This window comes from Ctenocephalides felis, unplaced genomic scaffold (assembly GCF_003426905.1).
Source record: "Ctenocephalides felis isolate EL2017-DRISC unplaced genomic scaffold, ASM342690v1 CF-g0.4_SCAFFOLD_03571, whole genome shotgun sequence".
Classification (NCBI taxonomy): domain Eukaryota; kingdom Metazoa; phylum Arthropoda; class Insecta; order Siphonaptera; family Pulicidae; genus Ctenocephalides; species Ctenocephalides felis.
In genome coordinates this window covers 8,216,962-8,230,352 of record NW_020539725.1, presented here as the reverse complement: position 1 = coordinate 8,230,352, position 13,391 = coordinate 8,216,962, and the positions used below count along the sequence as shown (strand labels likewise).

The 13,391-nt window shown below is 30.9% G+C and overlaps 1 protein-coding gene across 1 annotated transcript in view; it reads left to right on the top strand.

The window, feature by feature from the left end:
* Positions 1 to 6,596, top strand: part of LOC113385265 (baculoviral IAP repeat-containing protein 6-like) — a 61,610-nt gene extending 55,014 nt beyond the window's left edge. Inside the window, exon 60 of the mRNA XM_026623103.1 lies at positions 6,136 to 6,596. Within this exon, the coding sequence (XP_026478888.1) occupies positions 6,136 to 6,435 (300 nt within the window). The 3' untranslated portion in view covers positions 6,436 to 6,596. The remainder of the gene's footprint in view (positions 1 to 6,135) is intronic.
* Positions 6,597 to 13,391: the final 6,795 nt, after the last annotated feature.

Below are 13,391 nucleotides of genomic sequence, written 5' to 3'. Positions count from 1 at the left end.
TTTGGTATATCGGATGTTTTCAAAATGGCATATAAATTATTAAAATACAAGGGTATTGGTCGATTATGTATGGCAATGCGCCCACACCCTTGTGCGTCGTGACTATTATGTACTCGTCTGGCAGACCCTTGCAATCGTCAGAATGGTCTGGCTTGTTACATATGCTTTCTGAACAGTTAAAAGAATACACCCTAAAATTTTTTTTTACATTTTCACAAGTTGAAGGGATGATGACGCAATCGCGGAATGACTGCCAGACTGGTACTTTCTTAATGGGTCGATAATAAAATATCATTAACAAAATTTCTAACTTTGTGAAAACAGGTTAGTCAAATAGTTCACTGGCTCTTAGACTAAGAGATTGTAAACATAAATTACTATTATTGGAGTTCGGTGATACATTTAAGCGTATTAAAATCGGATGGCTCGCATGATTTAATCCATGATTTATTTTTTATATTTATGTTATCTATTATTTTGATTTGAATGATCCGAATCACTTGGCACATTGCTAATAGCAATATGTTTTCAAATAAAAATAGTCCTTAATCCGGCATTGCTGCAATACCTCTCAATGGATTGCCACACAAACGTCTTAGTAATAAGCGATGTTCGCAGCTCGTAGAACACATAGTAGTAGTTCTGATTGCTCTTGTATTATAAGCAAACACTAAAAAGACAATAACCGTGATATCAAAATTTCAATTAATTTAACAATAAAATATCAAGTATTTCTAATTTTTTAAAATTAATTTTATATATAAATTTATATATATATATATATATATAAATTTATATATATATATATATATATATATATTATGGTGGTCCTTAAAATGGTCATTTTCGAATTTCCTTGCTCCCAGGGGCTCAAATGGTTCCAAATAGATAAAAAACAATTCTCTGAAAATTTATTGGAATTGTTAACAGATTGTTTTCATTTCTGAATTTAAGATAAAGATTAGCCTATTTCAAAAATATCAAGTAAATTGGAGCACAGTAAAAAAAATTCACAGAGCACACGCTTTTTTCCTCTCCATTTACTGCAATAATTTTGTTGATCGTAGGTTGAATAGAGCACATGTGAACAGGATTTGACAAATTAATTCACTTCATATATGAACTTAAGTAATAATGTATATTGAATTATTAGTGAGAAAAATGATATTTAGATATTTAAATACTAAAAGCCAGTTAAAATATGGTACGAAATTATAAAAATTATAGGCAACATCATTGAAATAATTATTTTGGGTAGAAAAATCCAAGGTGATATTGTACCTTTACCGCGCATGCTATATATTATTTTTTTCTGAATTTGTTATACTTTTTAAAAGGTTTCAATTTTCAACACGTGTATCTATGCTTTGACAATAAATACATCACAAAGGCAGATGATGAGTTTTGTGTGATAAATTTGGAAAATCAATGTTTTAGTCGTGAATAAACAAAAAATCATTCATTTATACATCCACATATACAGGGGCTATACTATATAACCCTTAAATGCAATAAAATAAATTGAGCTATTGGAAATAAATTTGTTCTATAAATCGCAGTGTATAATCTTTAATATACAATTTTATTGAACATTTTTTAATATTTGTTAAATGGATAATTGAAGTGTTAACTGTGGGAATTGAGAATAATCATTTTATTTGAAACAGTTCTACATTCAACATCACTCATATATTGGTGTAAATAGTAATTCGAAAACCAATAATGATTACTTTTAACTGAACGGTATAAATATTAGTATAGGATATTAAAAAAACGTAGATGTGGGTATAGGACAACGTCTGTCGGGTTATCTAGTATATATATATATATATATATATATATATCTATACATATATATATATATATATATATATATATATATATATCGCACGTTCGTCAACCGTTGAACCGTGTCTCTGACACAATTACCTATCTCGGGAATCGGATTTCAAAAAATCCTACAACTGCTGCGAAACAAAACCATCTGCAAGTTCGGTGTTTGTAAGAACTGTGGCAAAATTTACCATGTGAGTTGTGCAACAAGAAAAGGTTTCAAATTCATTATTGGAATTTTGATACAGTGCTGTGACGTGAGCAGTGAAGTGTCAAGTGACAAAAATACTATAAACAATTTAAAGCAAACAATCATCGGCAAAAATACGACAATAGATGATTAGATGACAATAATAAAAGACAAGGAATACATAATTCAGCAGCTTAAAGAAAAAATTAAGATGCTTCAATTATTAAAGCCAAATGAAAAGAAAAAAGAGGTTTAGTCAGCTTCAACCAGTATTGATAGTAATACTGAGAAAGCAGCACCCAAGAAGCCTAAATATAAATCTACCAATAAAACAGTGCCAATGCTAATAAGGTCTTAAAGGAACAGGTGAGTGTCGCATTAGCTACTGCTTCGAAGGAATTAGACAAGCGTAGAACTGAAACATTCCGAGATGCGGTTGCCAACACGAAATTACCTACTAAATCGACCCAAGCTGAACAATCAATTAAAGCAAATGACGATGGAAATTGGACTTTGGCCCAGAAAAAGAAGTCGCCGAAGCGTAAGAACAAAGCTATCGAAGGAACAAATGTGACCACTACTCTCGCGGGAGTAGTGAGGAAAGCCTTCCTGCATGTTTTGCCTGGCACCGGAAACTTCGACGGAATATTACTTAAATGAAAAAAACTTCAAAAATATTGAATGTGAGAAATGGCATCAAAACATCCCGAAACATTATGCCTCTTTCAAGGTCTCCATTGCGGAGAGCGAATTGGAAAAAATAAAATCTTCGGATGTTTGGCCAAAAAGAGTCTTTGTGGACCGTTTTTTATTCAATCTAGGAGAAAAAGCAAAGAAAAATTGTCAAACTGGATCAACATAATGTCCTTGAGTATTCAATGTTTATCCAATAAAACAGAGGCATTAACAATGGTCGTCCATGACAATAAAATAAACATTATTTGTCTATGTTGTGAGCATTGCACGGAGGTGTTGCTATTTACTGTCAGAAAGAGATAGAATGTTTGGAATTAAATTACATAACATCACATTCCGATGAGCTGACGTGCGAAATGGCCGCATGCTACATAAAACAATTAAAAACTGTTGTAATATCGATGTGAGACTGAGACCCAATGCGACTCTTGACACATTCTTGCAGAAAGTTGAGGAGACTTTACTGATTATATATGATAATTTTGACTTAAAAACAAACATCATCCTATGCGGCGATTTTAATGTTAACCTTATTGAAAAATCAAATGGAACAAATGCGTTGATCAATTTAATGTCTATGTTTGGGCTACAGCATTACTTAATGAAACCCACTCATATTAGTCTTACTTCAGGAACTTTCATTGATAACGCATTTACAAACGTCGATGAAATTAATCTTTCAGTAGATACCTTTGCAGCGGCAATCTTGGATCATGAAGCTCTGCTTATTCGTTTGAGAGTTGACCCTAATGAAAGTACATTCCGCACTGTAAGAAAGATCGGTGGTCTCTACATGGACAACTTTGTTAATCAAATTGGCCAAGTAGACTGGAAACTTTCGGTAACTATTTCGATAACTTTTTAGTTATATTTGAGAAGATAGCTTGAAATGCATTCCCTTGCAGTCTTATATATATAAACGAGTATCGATCAAACAAAAATGGAAACCAGCGCAGTCTCTAGAAGTCCTGAAATTGAAGAAAATGGCCGACTTAACATATGACGCATTTAAACAAACAAAAAGGGCCGATTATAAAGCTTTTTATGAAAATCTGAAAAAGCAATACATCCAAAAGATGGAGTATGAAAAAAAAACAAACGAATATAAAAGACATCATACATTCTGATAACAAAAATATCACAATTTGAATCATAATAAACTGGTGAAAATTTTACAGGTAGCATAAGTCCTGAGGCACTCAGTATTGAAGACTATATTATTTTTTTCAAAAATGTAGCCATAAATGTAGTAAAAAATCTGCCCCAGCCAGAAATTGCAGCGAACGTCTATTTGACAAAGGTATTTGTGAAGGGCCAAAGTATATTTTTAAATCCAACTACCCCAGAGGACATTAATACAATGATTAAACGCTTGAAAAATAAAACGTCGTTTGATGCTTTTGGCATTAATATAAAAATGGTAAAATCTGTCGCACAGTACAATGCTGGACCGTTGTGCACATGATATTTTTTCCACAGGAGTCATTCCAGAGGATTTGAAGCTGGCAAGAGTAGTACCATTATATAAATCAGGAAATCGTCAATCAGCAGCAAACTACAAACCGATAGTCATACTGCCAATATTTTCGAAAATTACAGAAATGCTGTTAGCATTGAGAATTACAAGTTTCTACGATGTTAATAAATATTTTGTAAAAACTCAATTTGGATTTAAAAAGAAAATTAACACAATGGATGCTGTGCCAGACTTTTTGAACTTTATATCAAATTCACACTGGAAGATCATAAACACTGTGGTGCACTATTTTACGATCTCAGCAAAGCTTTTGGATATATTTTTCAGGAAATTAGAATATTATGGGTTTAGAGGCGTAGCCCTTTAACTTATGCAATCATACCTAAGTAACAGGTATCAGTTTGTTGAATGGAACAATAAACGAAGGGATATAGCAAGATTAAACGCAGGGGTTGCCCAAGGGAGTATTCTTGGGCCACTTCTTTTTATCATATTTGTGAATGATCTATCACCGAACATCAGCTGCCATACAACGCAGCTTGCAGATAATATAGCATTGGCGGTTGCGGACGAGAACTTAGCAAATATGAACGAAAAAATTCAGTATGCTCACAAGCAAGTTGAAAATTGGTTTTTAGCCAACAAAATTGTACTGAACAATAGAAAAACAGTCCATATTAACTTACTTCGAGTAGGAGACATAGGGAGCTGCATGGAGGGAAAAATAAATATTTGGGTCTCACTATACACAGTCTGCTAACCTGGGCGAAGCACATAGATTCGATATGCACTAAGCTCTCAAAATCAATATATGCCATCAGAAGAGTAAGATACATTATAAATGAGGAATGCGCCAGAGAGGGCTTACTTTGCCATGTTTCACTCTGTGTTCTCATATGGAATATTGGTATGGGGACACTAGATGCCTACCTCCAAGATAATGGACTTACAGAAGAAGGCTGTAAGGCAGACCCTTGTTTACTAAATTTAGAATACTAACTGTTACCAGCAGGCGATTGCCCTCCATGCAGACAGAACAAACCATGTCCTGAGGAGTGACGTCCATGACACGCGGAACAGGAATGCTGTTGTACATCCAAAACTGAAGCTGAAATCCTCGCAAAGGAACAAGCTAGGTGTCGGGATCTACAACAAACTTCCCAATGAGTGGAAGAGTAAAAGCAGGAATGGTTTCAACGCTGTCTTTAAAAAACATCTTATAGATTGATCGATCTATTCAATTAATGATTTTTTTTTAATCTAACTTAATTATTAATTAGGTTAATCCTAGAGTTGTTCATAAATATAATTTATATTATTTTAGTTATATTATAATATTGTGATAAAAATAATAATTGTATGGACTTAAATTGTACATCTTGAATTTGAATAAAGTATCTTTCTCTATGCGCATATATATATATATATATATATATATATATATATATAATAAAATTAGAAAATATACCACAATTGCCCCTATTTTGAAGAATTTTTTTTTAGTAGACTTTTTAGTATTCCATTATTTTACAATTCTGATTTAATACGCAAACTGTTGATGGAGCTTGCCAACACGCTTTAGTATCGATTTAAAAATATATATATTCATAGTTTAAAATGAAATATTAGAAAGTCTTCATATTTTATTCTTTCACTTATTGAAATTCTAAAATCATGGTTATTCTCTTTTTAGTGTTTGCTTATAATGCAAGAAATTAAATCCATATACCTCATGATTTTTATCATCATATATTTGTCATATATACCAGATACTATTGCAATTAGATATTAGATATTTTTAATTAATATTTGTGACCACAAACTGTTCATTTTATTCAATTCTCTAAACTACAAAGTTATTCATTATATAAAGGTCTAGTAATGATTTTAGTTTGGTAAACTAAAACAACATTTGATTAATTTTTGTTCAATTTTTCAGCGCTATTATAAGTTACTAAGAGAGGAATTGTCTAAACTTCCTGTGCCCGAAGGAATGTGCGAATTAGACCAGCCGCCATTCAGTGCTGACACATCGCCAACAACTCCAACAGCACCTCAACTTCGACAGTTACTAAATACATTAAATCCAAATCAGCAAACAGACCCTTGGACATCTGGTGTTGCATACCATTCATCTTTGTCCGCTCAGCCTGACCTTGTGCAAGACGTACTAACAACTGAAGCAACAGATACAGATGTTGAAATGGAAAAAATTGTATCAGATGTTCTATGTGACTAGAGCTTGATTTGAGTTTATCATAGAAGTGTTAATGAAACTATATTTATTAATGGTTTTATATATGAATGGATCCAAAATAACAGGTGTTAGCCAAAGAGCATTTAGTTTCTCAGAATAGAATTGTTAATTTAGATTATCATTTGTACAGTTTCATGAGAAGTAATCACCATATGTTATAAACAATTGGTTGTATCATTTATTTATATTCAGTAGAGATTCAAATAAAATGTATTATTTAATGTAATTATTACTAAGTAGTATTTTTTTAAGTCCTTCATAAATATGTAAAAAATAAAATCAAATAATGTGACGTTATATATATGAATACATAATATGTAAAGAATGAAATGAAATGATTATAACATTTTAATGACATGGGATTTTATTAAAAATTATAACCTCAATAATAATATATAAAAAGTTTGAAGTCGTTTTTACAAATTATGTTTTTGTTTCTTTGATGAAACCATTTATTTCTATGGTAATGATTAAAACATATATATTAACGGTATATTAACAGCAAAAATTTAGTTTATGCGCGGTTTGTAAGTATTGCTATTCGCGCGATTTTTTAATCTCACGTCATGATGGGTGTCTGATGCTTTACTATTTTTTCTTTTATCTTAACATCAGGCAATACGACGCACAGTGGATATCGGCAATAAAAAGTTATTTAAAATAATTAATGAAACAAATAAACTGGTTTACTTTAGTTATATGATTGACATTTTAAATAATTTATTTAATAATAACTAATAATTCATTTTCAATAATAAATTATAAATATTGACGTTACACCTGAATACATCAATGTTCAGTTTGTGCTTTCAAAATCTAAGATGGTGGCAATCAATTGTTTGTATAACTATTGTTGTTCGCGTTAGTGGTTAGATGGAACATGCAAAAGTGTTATGCGTTGAGATGTTATAAAATGTTATAAAACATAAAGCATCAAATGAGTAGTTGAGTTCTTTATTATTAATTTTAGCGCAATAACTGTGTCCAAGTATACCTATAATAACCTCAAATGGAGGGCAATAATGAAATCCCGTTAATCGCTTTAGCAGATGTCAAAGGTATGTTTTAGAACATACAAGATTTAGATTCAAGATAGATTCAGAACTATCAATGTCAAAACGTATGTTTAATTGCAGAAGAGTTAGAATTCGATCCATCTTTAAGTCAGGAGCAAAAAGATTTTTTTTTGAGTATATATCAAGATATTCGAAACGTTAAAACGGAAAGGTTACATTGTACTTCTTGTGATGTTCATTTGGGATCAAACACTTTAGGTATGCTGTTTATTTATCATTTTTAATACTAACTGATTTTCCACAATAATGTCATTATATTTTAGGAAATGTTTTTGTCCATCCCCATTTACAAGTGCTTTTGTGTGGTCCCTGTTTAACTTTCTATAATTCTGGAGTTTTTGAGAGAGGTGATGATGGAAGTGAGTTGCATTGCAGGTGGTGTGGACAAGGAGGCCAGGTGAGGAAAAAATACCCCACAAAGGTAGCATGAAATTCTTTTTACAATGAGAATTTGTGAAAGTATATAATATGAATTGGTTTATTTTGATTTACTCATCATGAGTTTGTAAACTAATTAATTTCTTTTGTCTGGGTTTGTGTGTTTGCTGATTCAAACTGGTTTTTTTAAGCACACTATATTATTTTCATTCTCTATTACATTTTATAAAAGAAAAAATGCAATATGAAAAGAGCAGTTAAACATCAAATAATTAGTTTTATTTAAAATCCCATTACTCACCAGATTTATTTTGTTTCATTGTCTTATTCAGTAGAATATTAACACTTTTTTCAGATAGAACTGTGAATGATTGAAATAACAAATTAAATAGCAAAATATTTTTGATGTAATTTTTTTGTGTACATTTTGGAATACTTTTATTACAAGTAATTAATAAGGAAGGAACGATTAAGACAATAGTTATTACGATGAGTACTCTTTAAATGCCAGCCCAAATATGATCTTGTGACGATCATCACAAAAATAACTATTATTTTAACAGTATACCATAAAAATTGAAATTTTAGAAATATTAGGTAAAATGTATAATAGCTTATTTTATCATAGGTTTATTGTTGCTCAAAATGTCCAACTGTATTCTGCAAACCATGCATAAAAAGGAACTTTACAAGGTCTACTATAAAATAATTGATGACAGTGATGAGTGGGCTTGCTTTCGATGCGATTCAAAACCTATGTGGATGATTCAGGCTCGATGTTGGGCTCTTTCTAATTATGTAAGATTGGAGAAAATGTGAGTAGCTAAAAAATAATATTATTTAATATTTATATTTAATTCTAATATTAGAAAACTTTCATTTATTTTTAATGCTAAATATTCATTTATTATCAATATATTAGTTAGCTATCATTTATTGTTTTTTTTTTTTATTTGCAGAGCATGTGAAAATTTAGACCCATCTAGTCATCGAAAACAACAATCTTTCATTGACCATTCTTTATGTTGCAAAGTAAGAAGTGCATGCAACAAATTGATACATCTGAGTGTAAATCCAGAAAAAGAAATTTAAGTATAGTAAAACAGATATTGTCCAAACATTAATACCTAAACGTAAAAGTGCTCCAAAAACGACAGTTGGATTTAAAATGGACACTGAGGAGGAGCATGAAGTGGTCTGCACTCCTGATATTTTCAGTTGCTTGGAAGATGATCCTGATGATCCAGTAAATACTGAGATGGAATCTGAACCAATGTCGCATATGAATGGTTCTGAGGAACCTGCAATAAAGAAGCCAAGAATTTCTGTCCGGCCTCCAGAATCTCTGATGCAATCTCCTGATCAGCCTATGTTTCCAGCAATAGCTCAAAATAGGCTATTATTATGTCCCATGCCTGGACCAAGTGTGGGGATAAATGATAACCCAATGCCAATGAAAGGGAATGTTCTACATGCTGGCCAAACAAATTTAGTCATTCCAAATACTGGAGCCATGTATAATGCTAACTTAAGATATAATTTGGTACCTGTACAACGCAGGTCTGCAGTTAATCCACCACCTCTGTCACCTCTGATCCTCAATCCAGCAATGAATGCTGCTAATAATACAGTTCCTACTCCTGTTAAACAAACTGCTATGGTAATGCTATGAGTGTTACTCAAGTAAAGAACTTGCCAGCACAAAACAATCGTAATTCAAAATACATGCAAGTAAATAAAAATATCACAAAGACATATGTCCGTTCAGCTGCAAACGCAACAGATAATAATGCAAAGAATAAACCAAATGATCAAACTTTATCATCATTGCTTCAAAAAAAATTAAAAGAAAACCCTTCTATAAATGCTATGAAACTAAGAAAATTACCTGAATGGTTTCATGCAAATACACAGAGCTGTCTGGTAATTGCGTACAATTTTGTATCACAGTTGCTTGATTTGCAGACTAAAGCTCAAAAAGTTCAAAATTGCAGTTATGATGAAGTAAAAAATATGCACGTGCAGCTTTCATTTTTCATATCTGCATTAATTGGTAAATTAAAAAGTAATCAATCTGAGCTTAACACTCATCTATCAGAATGGACTGATACTTTGTGCAAGTCTCTCGAAGGCCAATCTTCAGAAGGAACAAATTTGCAGTCAGCATCTTCAATCATTAAAGCTGACCCACCTCGCAAAAAGCTTTCAGCTGCTGAAATCGGTCAGCAGAATCGAGAGGAATTCAAAGATATTTTTAAAAAGTTTGAGACTGACAGAAAACTAAATATGGATTCTATTGTATCAGTTGCTAAATTCAAGTTTCATAAGAGTACAAATGTCTTTAAAGTGAAACCAAAAGTGAGACAAATAATCAAGACACCCAATATAGATCCTAATGTAATTCAAACAATTGACTCAGACTCTGATGATGATGATTGTAAAATTATATCAGATCCACAACCAACAACTATAAATTCAGTTGGAGATAAGCCATCTACAGAGAGTAGAAAGAGTGAACTAATTTGTGTTGAGAATGAGCTACCTAAAAATGAAAACTCGCAACAAAATGCTGCAGTTCAAGATAATGAGATGTCAAAACCACCTTCAGAAAACCCAGCCATTGAAAATACAAATGATACCATTCAAGCTGATAAGATTTCATCTGAAGATAATGTTACACAGTTAAGTGAAATAGAGCCTGAATCACAAAAATCAACGAATGAAGAAACTACTTGTAACATATTGGTAAATGCCATCTCAAACGTTAAAGAGCAAACACTTAAAGAACAAGAACAAGTTTCAGAAATTCCTGAAGATATTGCAAATGAACAAATAGAACTTCATAATAGTGAAAATCTGGAACATGCTGGTGATAACAGCATAATATCTGACACAACTGAACAGTCAAACAATGCGGTTATTACTCATGATGACAATACTAATATTGACATGCAAGATGATACTTCAAATGTCAATAGTGTAACAAGTGATGTTGGGATTATTAGTGAAGTTACTTCTGATAATGAGGTTGGAAACCAGGTACAAACAATAGACAAGGATGATTCCACTAATCAGAAAGAAAAAAATGATGACCAAGGTATAATTAATGTTAATACTGGTGACGATTATAATAATATTGAGGCATATCCGTCAAATGATACTGAACCAGAAACAGTATTAAGTGAAATCAATAATCACAATAAAGATATTGTGCAAATGGAAACAAATATTCGATCTAACATGGGGGCAGTTGATAGCCATTTGAATAATAAAATTTTAGGCGTTCATGAAAACTCAATGACATTAGAAATTAATGAATCAATTTTAAACAATAGGACTACTGGTTTGGAAACTGATACTATTATTGGTAACAAGCATTCTAACATTGCAGATGCTACTGAACAAGCTTTAAAGAAACTAGAATGCGTTATTGGTTTAGAAGAGATGAACCAGAATATTGAGAGCATAAATGTTGAAGAGAAAATAGGTAATAATGCCAAATCAACAATTGCTGATGGAAGTGATATAAATTCATTTTTGAGTTGTGAAAGAAATATTTCTAATGCAGAATGAACAAAATTAATGTGTGATAGGAATCCTAAACTTGGTTCTTAATCTTACAAATGACTAAATTTTTAAAAATTAAGAATATTGATTTATAGATGGTTTGTAAAGTTTTTTTTTACATATATATAAATAATTATAAGCAGTTATCGTAAGGTGCACATAAAGTATGAATTATGTGATAGCATATAATAGATTTTTTTTCTATTTATATTTGTGCATATTTTAAATGTAAGATATGATTTATTTCATTTTATATTTACCCATGTAATTTTTTTTGTTCAAAATAGTGGTTTATTATGATACATTATCACAATATTATTAGATGACCCAAAAATAAAGAGAATATTTAGAGATGCAAAATTTAACAATCAATGTCAAATAATGTTTTGTGATAATGTAATAGATTTATTTTATTCTTTTATTTCAAATTTCTCTGGTTTTTATTTTGTCAAATAATTCTGGCATGATTTATAGCTCAATTGAATGTTATTCATAAAAAATATTCAAAACTAATGTAAATAATATATTATAAGTATATTTTTAACTTAATACAAATTGTAAATTATCAAAATGATTTCTTTGTTAAATATTCCACATATAACATTCACAACTATGCATCATTGTAAACAATGCAAATGTGTTTATTTTAATTATGTGATTAAATAAAATAGTATTTCAATAAAAAAAGTAATTCATTGATAGTAAAGAATTATATAACATTACAATGAATTTGTTTAGAATTGTAAGTTTTAGATGATGTTGCTCAGTGTGCGAGACTGAAATTAAAATATTTATATGATTATGAAGGTTTGCGACTATTTTAACTGGAGTAGTAAAAAGTAATTGTCTAGGGGTTATGTTATTTTCCTGATTGTTCCCAAATTCTAAACATGTACATTTTCAGTTTTCAGCATTTGAACGATTTCAACCACATTTACTTTAGTGTTACCAGACTAAGTAAAACGTGTTCTCTTTAAATGTATGTATGATTTCAGAAACTCAAAATTTATAAAGCATAGGTGTCATTTACATAGTAGCTGCATAAATAATTCAAATTTGTGAAACATAAATAAAAATAAAACAATTTGAAAAACTTGTGTGTTGCCAGTCACGAGTTAGAATGATAATAGTAAAAACCATAATGGCGGTGTAACTATGTTCTCATTAAGAGTGAAAAATAAAAATTAACATAAACGTCTTTTTTCTAAACGGAAGGTAACTTATAATATGGTGAACATGCTATGATCATTGTGGACGAGAGGGATATATATATATGACGATAAATTTCAAGGGCTATTCAAAATTTGCAATGAATTAAAGGAAATGCCCTCTTCTGTAATGGTAGCCACATAACATTCTCAATCAAAGATGGCGGGTATGTACCTTTCGTTTTTGTATATGCCTTATGCCAATGATTATTTTCATAAACATTAATTTTGTTGACAGATTTAAATCAGAAGATTTCTTGTACTTATTGCGAAGATGAAAATCGGGTGTTCGAGTTCACTGTGCCATATGTCAAGATATCGAACTCTGCTTGCAGGTGTGTATGTCACTTTAAACACAGCGCGAAATTCAAAAATTACATTTCATAATATTTCTTTTACAGTGTTTTGCCGCTGGAGCGGAGATCGGTCCGCATAAAAATGATCACGACTATCAGCTTATGGTAAATATAGTAAAATTTATAAGAAATTTATTTTGACTTGATTTTAAATAATAATGTTTTTTTTAGGAACCAACATTAAATGTTTTCCGAGGCAAAGGCGCTTGGTCAAACATGGAAATTATGTGGCTTTTGGATGCTGTTGAACATTATGGGTTTGGTAACTGGGAAGATATGCTAAACATGTAGAAACGAGAACACCAGAAGGTAAACAGATAATTAAGAGCTATTTCAATAAAAAAAAAATATTG